The sequence below is a fragment of the Apodemus sylvaticus genome, chromosome X (assembly GCF_947179515.1).
Source record: "Apodemus sylvaticus chromosome X, mApoSyl1.1, whole genome shotgun sequence".
In the NCBI taxonomy this organism is placed as follows: domain Eukaryota; kingdom Metazoa; phylum Chordata; class Mammalia; order Rodentia; family Muridae; genus Apodemus; species Apodemus sylvaticus.
The window spans coordinates 59,405,790-59,427,557 of record NC_067495.1 but is presented as its reverse complement, the minus strand read 5'-3'; the positions used below and the strand labels follow the sequence as shown (position 1 = coordinate 59,427,557).

At 37.8% G+C, this 21,768-nt stretch overlaps 1 protein-coding gene across 1 annotated transcript in view; it reads left to right on the top strand.

The window, feature by feature from the left end:
• Positions 1-21,768, top strand: part of Ophn1 (oligophrenin 1) — a 353,532-nt gene that overhangs the window by 267,456 nt on the left and 64,308 nt on the right. The window contains exons 17-18 of the mRNA XM_052171168.1: positions 1,401-1,459; positions 4,804-4,909. Of these exons, the coding sequence (XP_052027128.1) occupies positions 1,401-1,459; positions 4,804-4,909 (165 nt within the window). The remainder of the gene's footprint in view (positions 1-1,400; positions 1,460-4,803; positions 4,910-21,768) is intronic.

Below are 21,768 nucleotides of genomic sequence, written 5' to 3'. Positions count from 1 at the left end.
AGGCTAGACTAGAAATTGATATAACCATCCCAGTTCAGCGTCCTGAATGCTAGAACTATAGTGATGTGCCATCAGTTTAAGATCTAGAAAACATACTTTATGAAGATTAGATTTGTTACTCAAAAAATACACTTTGCTTTAAAACCCTCATCTTATAGATATAGCTCAGAAATAGAAGAAGGCTATACTGTGCTGTTGTGTTTTAATCAATATAAATGGAATTATAGAAGAAAATACAACGTTGGAGATAAATGATGTAACAGCAATAAGAAAAATATTAATTCACTAGCAAAATTTGGTGATACAGTGCTGATAAAATTAATGTCCTTTTTATTGGAATAGCTATATGCTACTTAAAATATATTTGAATATGTGTATATGTGGTTTATACATTTCAAGCACTATATACATCTACATCTACATATATATTATATTAATTTTTTGAGGCAGAATCTCACTTTGTAGCCTGGCCTGAAACTTCTATCTAGAGCAGACTGACCTCCAACTCACAGAGATCCACTTGCCTCTGCCTCTGGAAAGCTGGAGTTAAAGGTATGTGCTAGCACACATGGTGCTCCTTCAGGTTTTTTTTTTTTTTTCATTACCATTCTTTATGCCCTATAGTATTTGAGACCCAAGTGTTTTCAAATTTTGTGATCTTTTAGTATTAAGATAGGTATTTAAACTCTCATTATTCCGAACAGTTGGCTTGTTAAGGACCATAGATACCACAACGAGATCAAGTAAGGTGAGGAATGATAGTTGCTTTGGTGCGTAGCACCAAGGCAGTCAGTCACTGGTAATATCAGTAAGAACAGTTTCCTTGGAGCAGTTAGGGGGAGTTAGATTCTAATGAATTAAGAGAGTAAAAACCATGGGATTCCAGGACTAAAAAGTAGAAATATTAATGTACACTACTTTCTATAGAAACCTGGCTGAAAATGTGTACAACATCTCATCAAATGATCTTGTCTAAGCTTCTGCTTTTATGGTTAGTGATTTCACAGGTTTTTGCTCCGTCCCATAACTTATCACATAGTTTCAATCCCGCTCTACTCCATAGAATCAATGGAAGGATCAAATAGAACAGGTGCGAAAGTGCCTTGGAAATTCTTCAGCTCTATCAGCATGTAAGCACATGCTCATGATTTAGAGGGTTTCTGTTTGAGAAATGACAGGACTGGTTTTCATTTCCTGTCACTTTGTGGAGCTAACTGGAGACCTTTGCTAGGAGCCTCAGCCTATATTTTTGCAGATCTTCCGTTCAACTTGGATTCCACTGGTAAAGCTTCCATGAAATGTGGCTTATCCGGCTTAGTTGTGGGGCTTTCCATCCCCTAGAACTAAGTCCAAAGTTACTCCTTCCTCCAAAAAAAAGTGATGCTCTCCATCCATTTCAGGAATCTCTCAGAACCTGTCATGACTTATAAGCTCCACAAAGATCTCGTCTCTGCTGCCAGTAAGTATTTGGGTTACTATATCAATTGTGTTGGCCTGGTTTCTTAGTAACTTCAGAGCAATACGCTAGGAAAACTGCTTTGAGGGAAAAATTCCTAAAGTCAGCTTAGATTTTGCCCACTGCCAAGTGAGAATATTTCTGTTTGCTAGCTCAATTTTTATAACCAATGTTAGGGGCATGGTTTTAAAACTGGTTAACTTGAGGCATGTTGTATGGCTTCTGGGCTCTTCAGGTGTTTAACTTTGGAATGTTAGTATTTCACACATAGTGTTAGGTGCTGAAATGTTTCTTTCTTTCTTTCTTTTTTTTTTTTTTACTTTACTGATTGTAATTTTTTACCTTTTTTCATTGGATATTTTCTTTATTTACATTTCAAATGTTATCCCCTTCCCCAGTTCCCCCCCCCCAAAAAAAACTTATCCTATCCTACCTCTCCCTACTTTGATGCTGGTGTTCCTCTACCCACCCTAATCCCACATCCCTGCCCTGGATTCACCTACTGGGGGCATCTATCGAGCCTTCACAGGACCAAGGACCTCTCCTCCCATTGATGCCTGACAAGGCTGTCCTCTGCTACATATGCACCCAGAGCCATGTGTACTCCTTGGTTGGTGGCTTAGTCCCTAGGTGCTCTGGGGAGTCTGGTTGGTTGATATTGTTGTTTTTCCTATAGGGTTGCAAACCCCTTCAGCTCCTTCAGTCCTTTCTCTAACTCCTCCATTGGGGACCCCAGGCTCAGTCCAATGGATGGCTGCGAGCATCTGCCTCTGTATTTATAAGGCTCTTGCAGGGCATCTCAGGAGACAGCCGTATCAGGCTCCTTTCAGCAAGCATTTCTTGGCATCCACAATAGTGTCTGGGTTTGGTGACTTTATATGGTATGGATCCCCAGGTGGGACAGTCTCTGGATGGCCTTTCCTTCAGTCTCTGCTCTATGCTTTGTTTCAATATTTGTTCCTGTGAGTATTTTGTTCCCCTTTCTCAGAAGAACCAAAGTACCCATACTTTGGTCTTCCTTCTTGAGATTCATGTGGTCTGTGAATTGTATCTTGGGTATTCTGAGCTTCTGGGTTAATACCCACTTATCAGTGAGTGCATTCCATGTGTGTTCTTTGTGATTGGGTTACCTCACTCAGGATGCTATTTTCTAGGTCTCTCCATTTGCCTAAGAATTTCATGAGTTCATTGTTTTTAATAGCTGAGTAGTATTCCATTGGGTAAATATACCACATTTTCTGTATCCACTCCTCCATTGAGGGACATCTGGGTTCTTTCCAGCTTCTGGCTATTATAAATAAGGCTGCTATGAACATAATGGAGCATGTGTCCTTATTACATGTTGGAGCATCTTCTGGGTATATGCCCAGGAGTGGTATAGCTTGGTCCTCAGGTAGTACTGTGTCCAATTTTCTGAGGAGTCGCTGCTTCTACATTTTCTACATGATGGTCAGCATGTAGAAAAATGCAAATCGACCCATTCTTATCTCCTTGTACAAAGTTCAAGTCCATGTGGATCAAGGACCTCCACATAACACCAGACACACTGAAACTTATACAGGTTAAAGTGGGGAAGAACCTAACACACATGGGCACAGGGGAAAATTTCCTGAACAGACACCAATGGCTTATGCTCTAAGATCAATAATTGACAAATGGGACCTCATAAAATTGCAAAGCTTCTGTAAGGCAAAGGACACTGTCAGTAAGACAAAATGGCAACCAATAGATTGGGAAAAATACATTCTATATCCAATGCTATATCCAACAGAGGGCTAATATCCAATATATACAAAGTACTCAAGAAGTTAGACTTCAGAGAATCAAATGACCCTATTAAAAATGGTGTACAGTTTTCTGAAGAACAGCCAGACTGATATCCAGAGTGGTTATACTAGCTTGCAATCCCACCAGCAGTGGAGGAGTGTTCTTCTTTCTCCACATCCTCGCCAGCACCTGCTGTCTTCTGAGTTTTTGATCTTAGCCATTCTGACTGATATGAGGTGAAATCTCAGGGTTGTTTTGCATTTCCCTAATGACTAAGGATGTTGAACATTTCTTTAGGTGCTTCTCAACTATTCCATATTCCTCAGGTGAAAATTCCTCTTTATACCATGCCTGGGCATATACCCAGAGGATTCCCCACTATGTAATAAGGACACATGCTCCACTATGTTCATAGCAGCCCTATTTATAATAGCTAGAAGCTGGAAAGAACCCAGATGTCCCTCAATGAAGGAATGGATACAGAAAATGTAGTATATTTACACTATGGAATACTACTCAGCTATTAAAAACAACGAATTCATGAAATTCTTAGGCATGTGGGTGGAACTAGAGAATGCCATTCTGAGTGAGATGACCCAATCACAAAAGAACACACTTGGTATGAACTCCCTGATAAGCGGATATTAACCCAGAAGCTCAGAATACCCAAAAACCAATTCACATATCAAATGATGCCCAAGAAGAAGGAAGGAGAGGCCCCTGGTTCTGGAAAGGCTCAGTGTAGGGGATTATCAGGACAGGGAAGTGGGAAGGGGTTGATTGGGGAACAGGGGGAGGGAAGAGGGCTTATGGGACTTTCGGGGAAGGGGATCCAAGAAAGGGGAAATCATTTGAAATATAAATAAAGAATATATCTAATAAAAATGGTGTACAGAGCTAAACAAAGAATTTTAAACTGAGGAATATCGAATGTCGGAGAAGAAAAAAGAAATGTTCAATATCCTCAGTCATCAGGGAAATGCAAATCAAAACAACCCCGAGAATCCACATCACATCAGTCAGAATGGCTAAGATAAAAAACTCACAGGACAGCAGATGCTGGTGAGGATGTGGAGAAAGAGGAACACTCCTCCACTGCTGGTAGGATTGCAAGCTGGTACAACTACTCTGGAAATCAGTTTGGCGGCTCTTCAGAAAATTGGACATAGTGCTGAAAGGTTTCTTACTGGAGGCTCTACTTGGGTCTTTAGAGATAACCTGATATGACTGCCATTCTGACTGCCTCTGAGACTGTCTTTTCTACCCCCCCCCCTTTCCTTTGTCTCTCTAGACCTGCATTTTGTTTCTTTGACTCTTTAATCTCTCCTTGCCATGTTTGGTTTTGTTTCTGCTTTTTCTCATTTATTTTTGTCTGTGCCAATTTATTTACCTGTTTCCTCTCTTCATCTTTTTTACTTTCTCTTTCTCTTTTCCTCTCTCCCCTGTTCCCTCTTCTTCTCTTTGTCTTCTTTCTCCCTTCTCCCTCTCTCAATGTTCAAGTGTGTTTGTTTGTAGACATGTGAGTTTCCATAATCCAGACACTTGATAGCTAAACCATTCCTCTTTGTTCTCTCTGCCAGAATCTGATAACCTGGATTACCGTCTGGGGGCTATTCACTCCTTAGTATATAAGCTACCAGAAAAGAACCGGGAGATGCTGGAACTTCTAATCAAACACTTGGTAAAGTAAGTAGCTGCTGGGTTTTCAGAGTCTCTGTTGAGGGTGCAACACACACCATACGATTAAAGAGAAACTGCCTTTAACCCTTTGAACACTATTCCCCAACATTTTCTTGGCCATTTGAATATTCTCTGAGCAAGGTCAATTTTGCCATTACCCATTTATTACAACTAGAGTCAATAGGTCCCAGAACTGTCTTAGCTGAAAGGCAGCATTAGGGTAAGTATGCTGTGTACCAGGACTAGACATGGACTTTACTGTCAGATAAGCCTAGTTTTCTATTCCAGTTCTACAACTTACTTAGCTGTATAATAGCAAGCTTGCCTTTCTGAGCATCTATCTATTCATCTCTATGATGACAATACTGATGACTATGAAGTAGGAGTGTCATTGAATATGGAAAAAGCATATGACATATAGTGAGCTCTTAAGTGAAGTTTTGCAAGGCACAGTGTGTGTGTGTCTGTAATCCTAATATTTAGAAATATAGTGTAGAATGATTATCAGTTTGAGGTCAGACTGGAATGTTAAATAGTGAGACCTTGCCAAAAGAAAGAAGAAAAGGAAGCAAGGTAGGAGGGGGGAAGAGGGGAGGAAGAAAGGGAAAGAAGGGATGGAGAAAAAGAGGAATGGACTGATAGAGGGAAGGAAGTAGGGAGGGAGAGAGAAATGGATAAAAGGAGAGATGCTAGGATTCTAGTCAACCTGGCCTGGTATGGTAGGCGGCAGGAGACATAGCATAGGTATATATGCTCTGTGCTGGTTTGAATATGCTTGGCCCAAGGAGTGGCATTAATAGGAGGTGTGGTCTTGTTGGAAGAAATGTGCCACTGTGGGGATGGGCTTTGAGACCCTCCTCATAACTGCCTGAAAACAGTCTGCTCCTGGTTTCCTTTGCATGAAGATATAGAATTCTCAGCTCCTGCACCATACGCCTGGATGCTGCCATGCTCCCACCTTGGTGATAATTGACTGAACCTCTGAACCTGTAAGCCATTTCCAAATAAATGTTGTCCCAATATTAGTGATGGTGTCTTTTCACATCATTGAAACCCTAAGACAGAAGTTGGTACCAGGGACTAGGGTATTGCTGTGATAGGCCCGACTATGCTTTTGTTTGGAAGAATGTAGATTTGGGGATTTTGGATTTGAAAGTGGTGGATTGCTTTAAGTGCAGCTTAATGGGCTATCCTACTAGGAATATGGAAGACTCTGTTGCTGAAGGTGATTTGAACTGTGGAATCCTGGTTCTAGAAGTTCTAGAAGAGAAGAATTTTAGTATGTAGTGGAGAGACTGTTCATGTGATATTTTTGGTGAAGAATGTGGCTGCTTTTTGTCCTTGTCTGTAGAATCTGCCTGAGGCTAAGGTGAAGAGAATCAAATTAATTGCATTGACAAAGGAAGTCTCAAAACAACCCAATCTAGACTCTGTGCTCTGGTTTAGTCTCATGACGAACATTTTGATGAAGTGTAGCAAGCTTAGAAAGAAAGAAAAAACTGTATGGCTCAAGTAATAAAAGAGTACCCGGAAGTATAATGAAGCTAAAGCCCTTCTTAAAGCTAAAGCCTTTCTTGAAGCTAAAGTTCAAGAAGATAAATATACTAAGGGAGTGGTGACTTTGGGGCAAGATCCTGCCCAGCTAAACTTACTGTTTATGTATTTGACATTGAACAAGGTATAGTTGTATCTAGGCCTTATAGTTGTCTAATAGTTGTTACTAGGCAACAATTATTATTGTTGTTTTCATTTGGCCCTTCAATCTGGAATGAACTAGAATCCAGAAATGGAGGACATAGGCTTTTGATCTGGATCTTGAGGAATAGTGGCATTTAGCATTCAGGGGACAGAGCCTGAATTCTGAACTCAGATCTCTGAGTTCAAGGTCAGTTTACAGAACAAATTCCAGGACAGCTAAATTTAGGCAGTGAAGGAACTGGAAAACAGAAAGCTGGAAATAGTATAATAGAATAAGGGAACCATGTTCCAGTCCCAGGAAGCAGCAGAACTCAGCAGCTTCAGCCATGTGGCTCTGACTTTAGAGTCCAGAATAGAAGGGAATAACTGGGACTATTGATGCTGGTTAGCTGGAGCTAAGAAATTAGTGGTGATTAAGGACAGACCAGCATCACTGAGGTGAAATCTTCTGGGAAGTGTTTTCGAGAGCAAAAAGAGGCTGTGTTTCAGAGATAGACAAGAAAGCCACATTGATGATAATGAACTGCACCTCTGAACCTGTAAGCAATTTCAATTAAATGTTGTCCCAGTATAAGAGTTTCCATGGTCACAGTGTCTGTTCACAGCAATGAAACCCTAACTAAGACATGTTCCGTGATGATGTTTCATGGAAAAGTTTCAAATCTTATGAACAAAGATTAACTTGCTTGGACTGAAACAAAGACAGAAAGCATGCTTTTCAGAAGTTATCAATCTTGGGGTGCTTATTTTGGTTCCATTGCTAGCTCATTTGATTGTTTTGTCACTCTCAAGACATCTCCTTATATTTTAAGTAGTATTGTGTAGATAAGCTTAAAAATATAATGCATATTAAAAATATGATGAGCAGTGAAATAGCTTCTTTTTGTTCCAGGGCTTTCAGGTGTGTCATTAAGCTGCTAGTGTATGCTCTCTCCATTTTCTTTTTGGAGGCACTCAGGGCTATGAGTTTTCCTCTTAGCGCTGCTTTCATAGTGTCCCATAGATTTGGGTATGTTGTGTCTTCATTTCATTAAATTCTAAAAAGTCTCTGATTTCTTTCTTTATTTCTTCCTTGACCAAGGTACCATTGAGTAGAGTATTGTTCAGTTTCCACGTGTATGTGGGTTTTCTGTTGTTTCTGTTGCTATTGAAGACCACTTTTACTCCATAGTGATCAGATAGGAGGCATGGGATTATTTCAATCTTCTTATATTTGTTGAGGTCTGTCTTGTGACCAATTATATGGTCAATTTTGGAGAAGGTACCATGAGGTTCTGAGAAACAGGTATATTCTTTTGTTTTAGGATAGAATGTTCTATATATATCTGTTAAATCTAATTGGTCCAAAGCTTCAATTAATTTCACTGTGTCCCTGTTCAGTTTCTGTTTTCCTGATCCATTGAGGAAACTGCAGTATTGAAGTCACCCACAATTATTGTGTTAGGTGCAATGTGTGCTTTGAGCTTCAGTAAAGTTTCTTTTACGAAAGAGGGTGCCCTTGCATTTGGAGCATAGATGTTCAGGATTGAGAGTTCTTCTTGTTGTATTTTTCCTTTGACCAGCAAGAAGTGTCCCTCAGAGTCTCTTTTGATGACTTTGGGTTGAAAGTCAATTTTATCTGATATTAAAATGGCTACTCCAGCTTGTTTCCTGAGACCATTTGCTTGTAAAATTGTCTTCCAGTCTTTTACTCTAAGGTAGTGTTTGTCTTTAACACTGAGGTGTGTTTCCTGTATGCAGCAAAATGTAGGGTCCTGTTTACGTATCCAGTCTGTTAGTCTATGTCTTTTTATTGGGGCATTGAGCCCATTGTTGTTAAGAGATATTAAATAATAGTGATTATTACTTCCTGTCATTTTTGATGTGTTTTTTTTAAAATTTGATTGGTTTATCTTCTTTTGGGTTTGATGAAAGAAGGTTACTATCTTGCTTTTTCTAGGGTGAAGTTTCCCTTCTTGTGTTGGTGTTTTCCTCCTATTATCCTTTGTAGGGCTGGGTTTGTGGAAAGATATTGGGTAAGCTTGGTTTTGTCATGGAATATCTTAGTTTCTCCATCAGTGGTGATTGAGTGTTTTGCTGGGTATAGTAGTTTTGGCTGGCATTTGTGTTCTCTTAGAGTCTGCATGAGATCTGCCTAGGATCTTTTAGCTTTCATAGTCTCTGGTGAGAAATCTGGTGTGATTCTGATAGGTCTTCCTTTATATGTTACTTGCCCTTTTTCTCTTACTGCCTTTAATATTCTTTCTTTGTTTAGTATATTTGGGGTTTTGATTACAATGTGACAGGAGGTATTTCTGTTTTGGTCCAGTCTGTTTGGAGTTCTGTAGGCTTCTTGTATATTCATGGGCATCTCTCTCTTTAGGTTAGGGAAGTTTTCTTCCATAATTTTATTGAAGATATTTGATGGCCCTTTAAGTTGTAAATCTTCACTCTCATCTATGCCTATAATCCTTAGGTTTGGTCTTCTCATTGTGTCCTGGATTTCCTGGATGTTTTGGGTTACAAGCTTTTTGCATTTTGCATTTTCTTTAACTGTTGAGTCCATGGTTTCTATGGTATTTTCAGCATCTGAGATTCTTTCTTCTATCTCTTGTATTCTGTTATTGATATTTGCATCTATGGTCCCTGATTTCTTCCCAAGGTTTTCTATCTCCAAAGTTGTCTCCCTTTGAGATTTCTTAGTTGTTTCTACTTCTGATTTTAGATCCTGGATGATTTTGTTTAGCTCCTTCACTTGCTTGTTTGTGCTTTCCTGTAATTCTTTAAGAGATTTTTGTTTTTCCTCTTTCATGACCTCAGCCTGTTGACCAAAGTTCTGCTGTATTTCTTTAAGTGATTTTTTTGTTTCCTCCTTATTGGCTTCTGAATTCTCCTGAATTTATTTCAGTGATTTTTGTGTTTCCCTTGTAAGGGCTTCTAACTTTTGATCCATTTTCTCCTGAATTTCTTTAAGAGATTTATTTATGTCCTTCATGTGATCCTATAACAGCATCATGACCAGTGATTTTAAATCCAAATCTTGTTTTTCTGGAGTGTTGGGGTATCCAGGACATGCTGCTAATTGAGATTTGGGTTCAGATAAGCAGGCTGAGAAAGAAGTTAGGGAAATTACACCCTTCACAGTAGCCACAAACAATATAAAGTATCTTGGTGTGACTCTAGCCAAAAAGTGAAAGATCTATACGACAAGAACTTCAGGTCTCTGAAGAAGGAAATCGAAGAAGACCTCAGAAAATGGAAAATTCTGCCATGCTCGTGGTTTGGCAGGATTAATATAGTTAAAATGGCCACCTTGCCAAAAGCAATCTACAGTTTCAACACAATCCCCATCAAAATCCCAACTCAGTTCTTCACAGAGTTAGAAAAAGCAATTCTCAAATTCATCTGGAATAACAAAAAACTCAGGATAGCTAAAACTATTCTCAATAGTAAAAGAACTTTTGGGGGAATCAGTATCCCAGACCTCAAGCAATACCACAGAGCAATAGTGTTAAAAACTGCATGGTATTGGCACAGTGACAGGCAAGTGGACCAATGGAATAGAATTGAAAACCCAGAAATGAATCCACACACCTATTGTCACTTGATCTTCGACAAAGGAGCCAAAAACATCCAGTGGAAAAAAAGCCTTTTCAACAAATGGTGCTGGTTCAACTGGAGGTCAGCATGCAGAAGATTGAGAATTGATCCATTCTTCTCTCTTTGTACTAAGCTCAACTCCAAGTGGATCAAGGACCTCCATGTAAAACCAGACACACTGAAACTAATAGAAAAGAAACTGGGGAAGACCCTTGAGGACATGGGCACAGGGGGAAAGTTCCTGAACAGAACACCAATAGCTTATGCTCTAAGATCAAGAATTAACAAATGGGACCTCATAAAATTCCAAAGTTTCTGTAAGACAAAGGACACTGTCAAAAGGACAAATCAGCAACCAACAAATTGGGAAAGGATATTCACCAACCCTTCATCTGATAGTGGGCTAATATTCAATATATACAAAGAACTCAAGAAGTTAGAACCCAGAGAACCAAATAACCCTATTAAAAATGGGGTACAGATCTAAACAAAGAATTTTTACCTGAAAAAATTCGGATGGCTGAGAAACACCTTAAGAAATGCTCAATATCATTAGTCATTAGGGAAATGCAAATCAAAACAACCCTGAGATTTCACCTCAAACCAGTCAGAATGGCTAAGGTTAAAAACTCAGGAGACAGCAGGTGTTGGTGAGGATGTGGATAAAGAGGAACACTCCTCCACTGCTGGTGGGGTTGTCAGATTTTACAACCACTTTGGAAATCAGTCTGGCAGTTCCTCAGAAAACTGGACATGATACTTCCGGAGGACCCTGCTATACCTCTCCTGGGCATATACCCAAAGGATTCCCCGGCATGCAATAAAGACACATGCTCCATATGTTCATAGCAGCCTTATTTATAATAGCCAGAAGCTGGAAAGAACCCAGACGTCCCTCAAAGGAGGAATGGATACAGAAAATGTGGTATATTTACACAATGGAATACTACTCAGCAATTAGAAACAATGAATTCACAAAATTTTTAGGCAAATGGTTTGATCTGGAAAATATCATCCTAAGTGAGGTAACCCAATCACAAAAGAATACACATGGAATGCAATCTCTGATAAGTGGATATTAATTAGCCCAGAAGCTTTGAATACCCAAGGCACAAATCACATAACAAATGACTCCCATGAAGAAGTATGGAGAGGGTCCTGATCCTGGAAAGGATTGATCTAGCATTGGAGGGGAATATAAGGACAGAGAAAAAGGAGGGAGGTGATTGGAGAATGAGTGGAGAGAAGAAGGTTTATGGGACATATGGGGAGGGGGAACTGGAAAAGGGGAAATCATTTTGAATGTAAGCAAAGAATATAGAAAATCAAAATATACAATTAAAAAACATTAAAAGAATATGATGAGCAAAAAAGTCTATCTACACAATCCTGAAGTTCATCAATGCTATATTGAATCATATCTAGAGAGAATCTGAACACCAAAAATTCAGGCGTTTAGTGATAGTGAGATCTATGACTAAGGACTTTCTTGGATGCCCCTGTGATGTATCTTTTTTATTAGATATTTTCTTTATTTACATTTTGAATGATATCTCCTTTCCACATTTCCCCTCTAAAAACTCCATACCCCATCTTCCCTCCTCCTGCTCACCGACCCACCTACTCTGGCTTCCCTGTCCTATCATTCCCCTACACTGGGGTATCCAGCCTTCTCGGAACCAAGGGCCTTTTTTCTCATTGATGTCTTAACAAGGCCATCCTCTGCTACATATGCAGCTGGAGCCATGGGTCCCTCCATGTGTACTCTTTGGTTGGTGGTTAAGTCCCTGGAAGCTCTGGGGTGCTGGTTGGTTCATATTGTTCCTCCTATGGGGCTGCAAACCCCTTCATCTCCTTGGGTCCTTTCTCTAGCTCCTCAGTTGGGGACCCTGTGCTCAGACCATTGGTTGGCTTAGAGTGTCCTCTTCGGTATTTGTCATGCACTAGCGGTGCCTCTCAGGAGACAGCTGTAGCAAGCTCCTGACAGTATGCACTTGTTGGTATCAACAATAGTGTCTGGGTTTGGTAACTGTGTATGGGATGGATCTCCAGGTCTTGTAGTCTCTGGATGGTCTTCCCTTCAGTCTCTGTTCTACACTGTGTCTCTGTATCTCCTCCCATGGGAATTTTGATCCCCTTTCTAAGAAGGACCTAAGTATCCACACTTTGGTTCTTCTTGATCTTCATGTGGTCTGTGAATTGTGTCTTGGGTATTCTGAGCTTCTGGGTTAATATCCACTTATCAGTGAGTGCATACCATGTGTGTTCTTTTGTGATTGGGTTACCTCACTCAGAATGATATTTTCTAGTTCCCTCCATTTGCCTAAGAATTTCATGAATTCATTGCTTTTAATAGCTGAGTCGTACTGCATTGGGTAAATACACTACATTTTCTGTATCCATTCCTCTGTTGAAGGACATCTGGGTTCTTTCCAGCCTCTGGTTATTATAAATAAGGCTGCTATGAACATGTGTCCTTGTAACATATTGGAACATCTTCTGGGTATATGACCAGGAGTGGTATAGGTGGGTCCAATTTTCTGAGGAAAGGCCAAATTGATTTCCAGAGTGGTTATGCCAGCTTGCAATCCCACCAGCAGTGGAGGAGTGTTTCACTTTCTCCACATCCTCATCAACATCTACTGTCACCTGAGTTTTTGATCTTAGCCATTCTGACTGGTTTGAGGTGCAATCTCAGGGTTGTTTTGATTTTCATTTCCCTGATGACTAAGGATATTGAACATTTCTTTAGGTGCTTCTCAGCCATACGGTATTCCTAGGGTGAAAATTCTTTATTTAGCTCTGTACCCCATTTTTAATAGGGTTATTTGTTTCTCTGGAGTCTAACTTCTTGAGTTCTTTGTATATATTGGATATTAGCCCCCTAATGGATGTAGGATTGGTAAAGATCTTCCCAATCTGTTGATTGCCATTTTTTCCTGTTGACAGTGTCCTTTGCCTTACAGAAGCTTTGCAATTTTATGAGGTCCTATTTGTCAATTATTGCTCTTAGAGCATAAGCTATTGGTATTCTGTTCAGGAAAATTTTCCCTGTGCCTATGTGCTTGAGGCTCTTCCCAACTTTCTTTTCTATTAGTTTTAGTGTATATGGTTTTATGTGGAGGTCCTTGATTGAATGGATCGATTTGCATTCTTCTACATGATAACCTCAAGTTGAACCAGCACCATTTGTTGAAAATGCTGCCTTTTATGCACTAAATGCTTTTAGCTCCTTTGTCAGAGATCAAGTGACAATAGGTGTGTGGGTTCATTTCTGGGTCTTCACTACTATTCCACTGATCTACCTGCCTTTCACTGTACCAATACCATGCAGTTTTTATCAGTATTTCTCTGTAGTACAGCTTGAGGTCAGGGATTGTGATTCCACCAGAAATACTTTTATTGTTGATAATAGTTTTCACTATCCTGGGTTTTTTGTAATTCCAGATGAATTTAGAAATTGTTCTTTCTAACTCTATGAAGAATTGAGTTGGAATTTTGATGGGGGTTTCTTTGAATCTGTAGATTGCTTTCTGCAAGATGGCCATTTTTACTATATTAATTCTCCCAGTCCATGAGTGTGGGAGATCTATCCATCTTCTGAGATCTTCTTTGATTTCTTTCTTCAGAGACTTGAAGTTCTAGTCATACAAACACAAAGCAGTATATGTGCATTGTTGGTCTGTGCAGCATAATTTTAATAATAAAAATTGGACGCAGTACAAATGTCCAGCAATGAATATTTGTTGGGTGAATAAGAATATACTCAACCATGTAGAATTCTGAAGTCATAAAAATGAATAAGTATGTCTATGCAGTTTTTTTCCCATGGGATGCCTTATACATATTAGGCTATAAAATAAGTAAGAACAAAAGACTTAATTCATAAATCAGAGGATGTAATATTCTAGTGTTTTTTCCTAACAGATAAAAATTAAAAACATAATACATACACATGTTAAAATTTGTCAAATGAAGCACAATCTGAGTTTGAAAAATACTTTAATCCTAGCACTTGGAGGCAGAGGCAGGTGAGGTCCAAGTGAGCCTAGTCTACAGAGCAAGTTCCAGGGCAGCCAACTCTACACAAAGAGACCCTGTCTCAAAAATATTCCCCAAATTAATTATAGGTTTCTACATGATTCAGGAATTCTATTTCCTGGACATAAACCCACGATAAATAAAAACAAATGTCCAGACAAAACCTTACAAATATTTATAATGGGACTATCCATAGTTATTCAAAGGTATAAATCAATCACCTATCACCATATAAATGGATAGACAAAATATTGCATTCTAATAAAGAGTCACTGGTATTGGATGTGGTGTTCCTTTATGGTATAATGAAAGTTTTTGGAATTAGACACTGGTGACAGTTACATCTCTCTATGAATATACTAAAAGTCATTGAACAATACCCTTTCAAATGGGGAACTTTATAGTAGATATACCTCAACAGAGTTATGAAAACTATGACAATGGCTATACATGGAGAAAGGTATTAAAGGTATGAAGGGTTAAGGGATAAGAATTAGATTCCTTTAAGTTACCTCCAATATAGTTTTTATTTCAAATCAATACTAATTTGCACAAATCCAAAATTAAAATTAAAACAAAGCACATATTAGGAACCCTAAAACAGTATACTGAATAAATAGATGAATGCTTACCAAGTTGATAGTAGAAGCACACAGAGAAAGCAGCTATTTCAACAAAGGTGTGAGCACATGCCTTTGACTCATCCTTAATGAAACAGCCTTGAAAAATAAGAACTACAAAGACATTTTAAGTATCATCCAATAGGTTTATTAGTAATTATATAAATATTATCTAAAATACATATTTTACAAGGAAGGAACAACTATGCATAAATATTTATATGTGTGTATATACTAATTTAACATAAACTAAGAGTTCATGATGTAGCTGTCTCCTAAGAGGCTTTGCCAGAGTCGGACAAATACAGATTGGACTGATCACAGGGTCCTCAATGGAGGAATTTGAGGAAGGACTGAAGGAGCTGAAGGGGTTTGAAACCCCCATAGGAAGAACAACAATATCAACCAACCAGACCCCCTCCAGAGCTTCCAGGGACTAAGCCACCAACCAAAGGGTACACATGGATGGACCTATGGCTCCAGCTGTATATGTAGTGGAGGATGGTTTTTTCAGACATCAATGAGAAGGGAGGCCCTTAGTCCTGTGAAGGATTGATGCCCCAGTGTAGAGGAATGTGAGGGCAGGGAGGTGGGAGTGGGTGGGTAGGTGGGAGAATACAGTCAGAAGCAGGGGGAGGGGGATAGGATAGGGGGTTTCTGGAGGGTAAACCCGGAAAGGGGATAACATTTGAAATTAAATAAGTAAAATATCCGATTAAAAAAAGAAAAAGGAAAAAGAAATGAGGAAAGAAATCTTGTAATATTTATGTTAAAGGGGAACATCTTTCCCCTTTACTTTGAATTCACAAGTTTTCAAGGGGGAATGGAGTGGCTTAGAAAAGTGTTCATCCTGGATCTGGGATTGGAAAACACACAGTGATTCTTGGGTAAATTTTAGCACAAAGAAAGGAAATTGCTCAATGGTTACAATACTAATGACATTTGGGGAACCTGAACATCAATATTAGCTAATAACACATCGAAGAAGCAGAAAGTTATGTGGGAGTGGGTAAAGAAAGAAAAGCTCTTCATTTAGAAGAACACCTGTTAATGAATGTGGGAATGACAGCAAATCATTAGTTTGCAATGGCACTACTCTGTTTTAAGTACTGATCAAAACCAAAAGTAATAGTGAGTAACAAGGGGTCATTTCAATGTATTGTTTCAGGCTACTAATTATAAATGGACAATGTGTATCTTTACAATGTGGCTCTGTGACAGATACTGCCTTAAATCATTAATCAATCTTAGCATGACCAATAATGATGAAAGTTGCCACTACATGTCTTTGAATTTGAAAGAGTATAAACTAGGAAATGTGTAACATGTTCAAACTAAGAAACAAAAGGTTACAAAAATGGGTGACATTCTATAAGATGTTTCAAAAAATGTCTGTATTATGGGAAAAAAGAGGTAGGGATCCTATGATGCAAATGCAGTGCATGGACTTTTTAGCTCCATGTGAAAAACTTAGTTTAAAAGACTTTTCTTTTTCTTTGACACTTGAGAAAATTTGAGTATGGTGTAGATATTAGATGGTATGGAATTATTGCAAATTTTCTGATACATGAAAATTTTGTTATGGTGTACTAGGAAATTTTGCTTTGTCTTTGAATACGAATGCTAAAAATTTAGGGATTAATCTATTTTCAGAGGCTTCAGGAAAAAATACCTAAAGAAAGCAAATGGGGCAAAATATTGATTACTTAAGCTCCATTCAGTGTAGGCTGACCAAATGTCCACATTACTTATTAGTCTTTCATCACTATGGCAAAGGACTTGAACAAAATAAACTGTGGGAGAAAATATTTCTTTTGGCCTATCACTTGATCATAGTAGAATGGGAGGGGATGCCCATGGCGAAACAGCACACCTCATATCATAGTGATAAGGATTAAGAAAGGGAAAGAGGCAGAGATGGAGGGAGAGAAGGACGTAGGCTAAAGAAGAGAGTTTAGTGGGTTTTGCCCATATTTCCCCTTACTTCACATGTGTCATAAAGTTATGGGATGTTGTTAGTATTTAGTTAATACTCCATGGAAATGGCCTGACAGAAACACTCAGAGGTGATCTTTATAATTCTAGGTGTTTCTAATTCCGATGGTTGCTACTCAAAGTATTCATCACAGTAACTATATCCAAAATTTTTACATGTTTTAAAACTCTTATAACTATATATTTAGACAATGTAGATAATAAATGGTTAATAATGTTTAGAAAACTTATATGGGGGAAAAAGAAAATTCACATGCTTTTAAATATACGTAATTATCCTTGCCAATTGTTGCATGATAATGTATATGATGATTATATGTGTACCTTTTTAATATATTCTTGCTTCTTGTCTATTTTCTAGGTTAATAATAGGTAAAAATAGACATCTGCCAGTTTGGGGTTCTTAGTTACCTAGTATTTTTGTGCCTGTAGTTTTCATTAATTAGAGATAGGAGATCAATAATGGTTTCCTCTCCAGCAATCTCACCATTAGGGGAAAACTACAATGAAAGAAAATGTCATACCTAATTCCACCATTCATACATGTGTTTATCAGTAAGCAAACACAAAGAGAGTTGTACAGCCTGTTCTGTAAACTCAAAGAAGTCCCATTTCTTTGTGCTTTCAGATGTTTTGACAACATCTTTTGTGAAAGTTTTATTCAAGGCAATATAATTGGAATCAGTCAACAAGATTCTATTATCTAATGGGGGAGATGTAAGACAGTCTTGGGCTTGTGCTGCCATTTGGAAGGTTCAGGGCTATTAGGTTTACTAGATTCTTATTTTTGTAATAATATCTCCTTTTCAGAAGCAGTGTTATAGAAATTAGAATGTGCAGAAAAGCAAAGCAAAAATTACCTTACATTATTCTCCCACTCCGTAATCATCACTGATAATCTAACACATTACTGTAAATCTTTTGTGCTGATGTGTTTATCTATAAACATATCTGTATTTGTTAATAATATGAGATTACAGTCTTCTTCAGCTTCCCTTTATACTGTTTGGAGATAGTCTCAGGTATTCTTGGTAGACATGAATGTAACTGAGGCAGGCTAGGGACTCCTGGCCCTCTTGCTCTGTCTCTTGAGTTCTGGGATTAAAGTTCTGCATCACCGTGCCTGGCCTTTTCTACTTACCACCTTCTATAGTTTCTGCCTTTCCAGGCTATATTAATATGTTCCTAGTTGACATTAAAAGCTGCCCTTTAAAGGTGTTTGTCTAAGTATATTAGATATATTATAGCATAGCCTACCTATCTTTTATGCCCTTTCATCTCTTTAAAGGCTGAATAGATTCAAGTTAACTGATTTGTAACTAGAGCAAATAGTAGATGATTTGTATGTACCTTCTGTTTCATATTTCGAGATTCATAGTTTTGCTTTATTCACTTTACTGATTTTCACTTTTCCAGTGCTATAGCCTTCTATCTGCTCATAGAGGGCTGTGTGACTGACTGTGTATTAGTAACAGTCAATAGTTATATCTTGTACACTTCTAGCTCATGAGAAATAATTTTTACACTCTGTCATGCTTATAAGTAAAACTTTGTTGACTGGAGATAGTGTTGGCAAAAAGTTCTCTTTTAGTCTTTTAAATATAACTATTCACTTCTAGAGCATAAATGTATGGATTCCTGATTATAATAGTCATAAATGTATGAGAATACCCATACAAACTAAAGGAAACCTATGAAAAAAATTCTCATTAGTTCTGAGGGCACTGTTCTTTTTCAGGTTGTTATCTACATTCTGGAAGCATCTTAGAATCAGCAGTTTACTAAAATTACCATTAGATGTGATTTTGGTGTAATTATCATTTTGTCTGTATGCATCAAGCTGCTGATAGCTGCTCTATTTGCATAGTGACACTGATGCAGTTAAGTTATATTCATTTTTAGTTTATTTTTGTATTTTAAGTGTTTTAAGATAGTATATGATGATTTGACAAGGAAATTGTTTTTCTTTCTTATTGCCACATTACATAATGGTTTCGTTTTAACCGTGGCATTAAAGAATTCTAGGACATTGTACTATGTTGAAGTATATCTTTTAAATTACAGATAAAATGCTGCTGATGGAGAAAGAAAAAGCAGACTACCCTTAAAAGAGAGCACCATTTGCAGGGAGAAGGATTGGTCATTTTGGGAACTGACTGTGTCTGTTATGACTTTTCCTCTTGAATAAATTTGTATTATGCAAGACCTTTTCTAGTGTGCATATAAAAAATTAAATGAAGGATGTAGCATAAGAACTCTGTATATCCATCACCCAGATTCAGCTATTAAGGATATCTTATTTTATCTATATCCCTGTTTTCCTCCTTTCTGTTGTATAATTTTTGAAATAAATCCATGGCACTCTGTTTCATTTCTAAGCATCTCAGCTTCATCTTTATTTTTAAATGATAAGACCTCTTAGGCACATGTATAATTAAATTATAATAGTTAAAAGAAAATTAATTATAATATTCTATGATAAGATTTATAGTGCTTACAAGTATTTTGTTTCTTTCGTTATATGAGGGTCCAATTAGAATGTATACATAGCAATCTGATGAAATGATTCTCAAGCATCTAACTTCTTGCAGACTTTGGCTGGGTAGTGAATATATGAGGCTTTGTTAACTATATGTGTCACATCTACACAGTTTTATAATTATAGTTTGAAGTAGCCATATATATGTATATATTATATAGCCATATATACATATATACACATATATATTGTATAGTCAATATATAGGTTTTCTTACAACTTTCCTTTTGCTTGTGATTTGTTAGAGTTATTCGTCTTATAAATTTTCTTGAATAGAGGCTTACTTTGCTCTGATTCCAATCACCACCCCCACCTTGTATGTGTGTGTTTAGAATGAGAAGAATATACATAATTGATTATTTAGGAAAATATACATAATTAGGAAAAGAATATACATAATTGATGATTTAGATTGTGTGGCTCTTTCTTGCCCATTGTTTTTGAGAGCAGGGTTTTCTTAGATTCATTTCCTGGCAGACTAAAATACACTTTCGATCACCTAATAACTTTTTCACCTTACACATGACAGAACAGATTCTTAGGGATGGGGAAAGATAGGCACGAAGCCACATAGTACATTAGTAATAGAACTAGGGATATGATTGGAAGTGGCCTCCTTATTTAAGAGTCAAAGTACACTGAGTTCTTCAAATCGCTGAACCCTAAAGCTGAATGATACAGACAAGTCACATAAATAGCTTCCAGTTCTTTTGCCAGGTATCGTTGCAAACCAAAGGTCTCACTCAACTGAATAGTGCGAGGATGATATTCAGAGTACAAGTATATTTTATTTGTCTTAGACTACTCTGGGGAAAAATATTTAGCTCCTAAAATTGAATTTTTAAGTAACTCACATTAATTCCTTGATTTCAGGAAATGAGACGATTTGACCTTTGAACACACCAGGTCTTATATGCTAGAGTTGAGTAGTGGTTTTCTTTCTTTCTTTCTTTCTTTCTTTCTTTCTTTCTTTCTTTCTTTCTTTCTTTCTTTCTTTCTTTCTTTCTTTCTCTCTCTCTCTCTCTCTCTCTCTCTCTTTCTTTCTTTCTACATTTTTATTAATTTATTATTTTGTTTATTTAAATCCCAAATGCCCCCAGTCTTCCCATCATTCTCCTCCCTTTCACCTCTAAGAAGTCCCCCTCCCCAGATCCACCACCCTGGTGCATCAAGTCTCTATAGGATTAGGTGCATCCTCTCCCACTGAGTCCAGACAAAGCATCCCTCTAAGTGGTACAACTTGCTGAATTGCCAGACTCTGGTACTCTCTATTTTGTTTTTCTCTCCTTTGAGAATTTCATGTAGTGTGTTCTGATTATATTCAGCCACCCAACTCTTCCCAGATCTACCTATCCTTCCCTACACACTCAAATTTGTGACTTTTTAACCTCAAGTGCTATTCAAATATTTATGGATGCATGACCTTTCATTGAAGTATGGCCAACTTAATCTTATAAAAAAAAATGACCCTTCATCTCCTAGCAACTGAAAATTGCCAACAGATTCTCATTGAGGGGTGGGATTTTATGCCAAACTCCCTTATCCATGTTGGGATTTGGTATATCCTAGACTTGAACCTGTCTTGTGCTTGATGTCACAACCATTGTGAATTCATATTTGCAGCTGCCCTGGCATGTAAGGAGGACACTTTCTCCTTGAAGTTAACTTTATCACCTCTGGTTTTTATACTTTTCCCATTCCCCCTTCTGTAGTGATTAGAGTTGGTGAAGGTCATTTTATAAAGCTAGAACTATCATTGAATGTTACCATGGTGGTTTCCACAATATGTGCTTGTTTAAAGGAATCCGTCACTACTTCTAGGCCAATATGTCTCATTTACATCACCTCTTTGCTCCTCAAGTCATCTCAACTTATTTTTTCAAATCTAAACCATTAAAGAGGGTTACTGTTTTCTACAATGCAGAGTACCACCACCTCCTCTAAACACCCATTCTTTTCTTCTGAAATTTTTATTAATTAAATTAGTTCTTTGACATTTTATACATCTTTGTAATACATTCTTTTTCAGAATATTTTTCAAATTTATTTATTTATTTATTTATTTATTATATGTAAGTACACAGTAGCTGTCTTTAGACACATCAGAAGAGAGCATCAGATATCACTACATATGGTTGTGAGCCACCATGTGGTTGCTGGGATTTGAACTCAGGACCTCTGGAAGAGCAGACAGTGCTCTTAACCACTGAGCCATCTCACCAGCCCTTGTAATACATTCTAATTATGCTCTCCATGCCCTCTTTCTCCTTCTTTCTTATGCCTGTCATCTCCCCTCCCCTTCCACATCCTGGTCCCAGATTAATGACTTTTGGGGTCGTTTTATGGACCATGTAGTTAACCAGAACCATATGTGTAATCATTGTACTGGGACT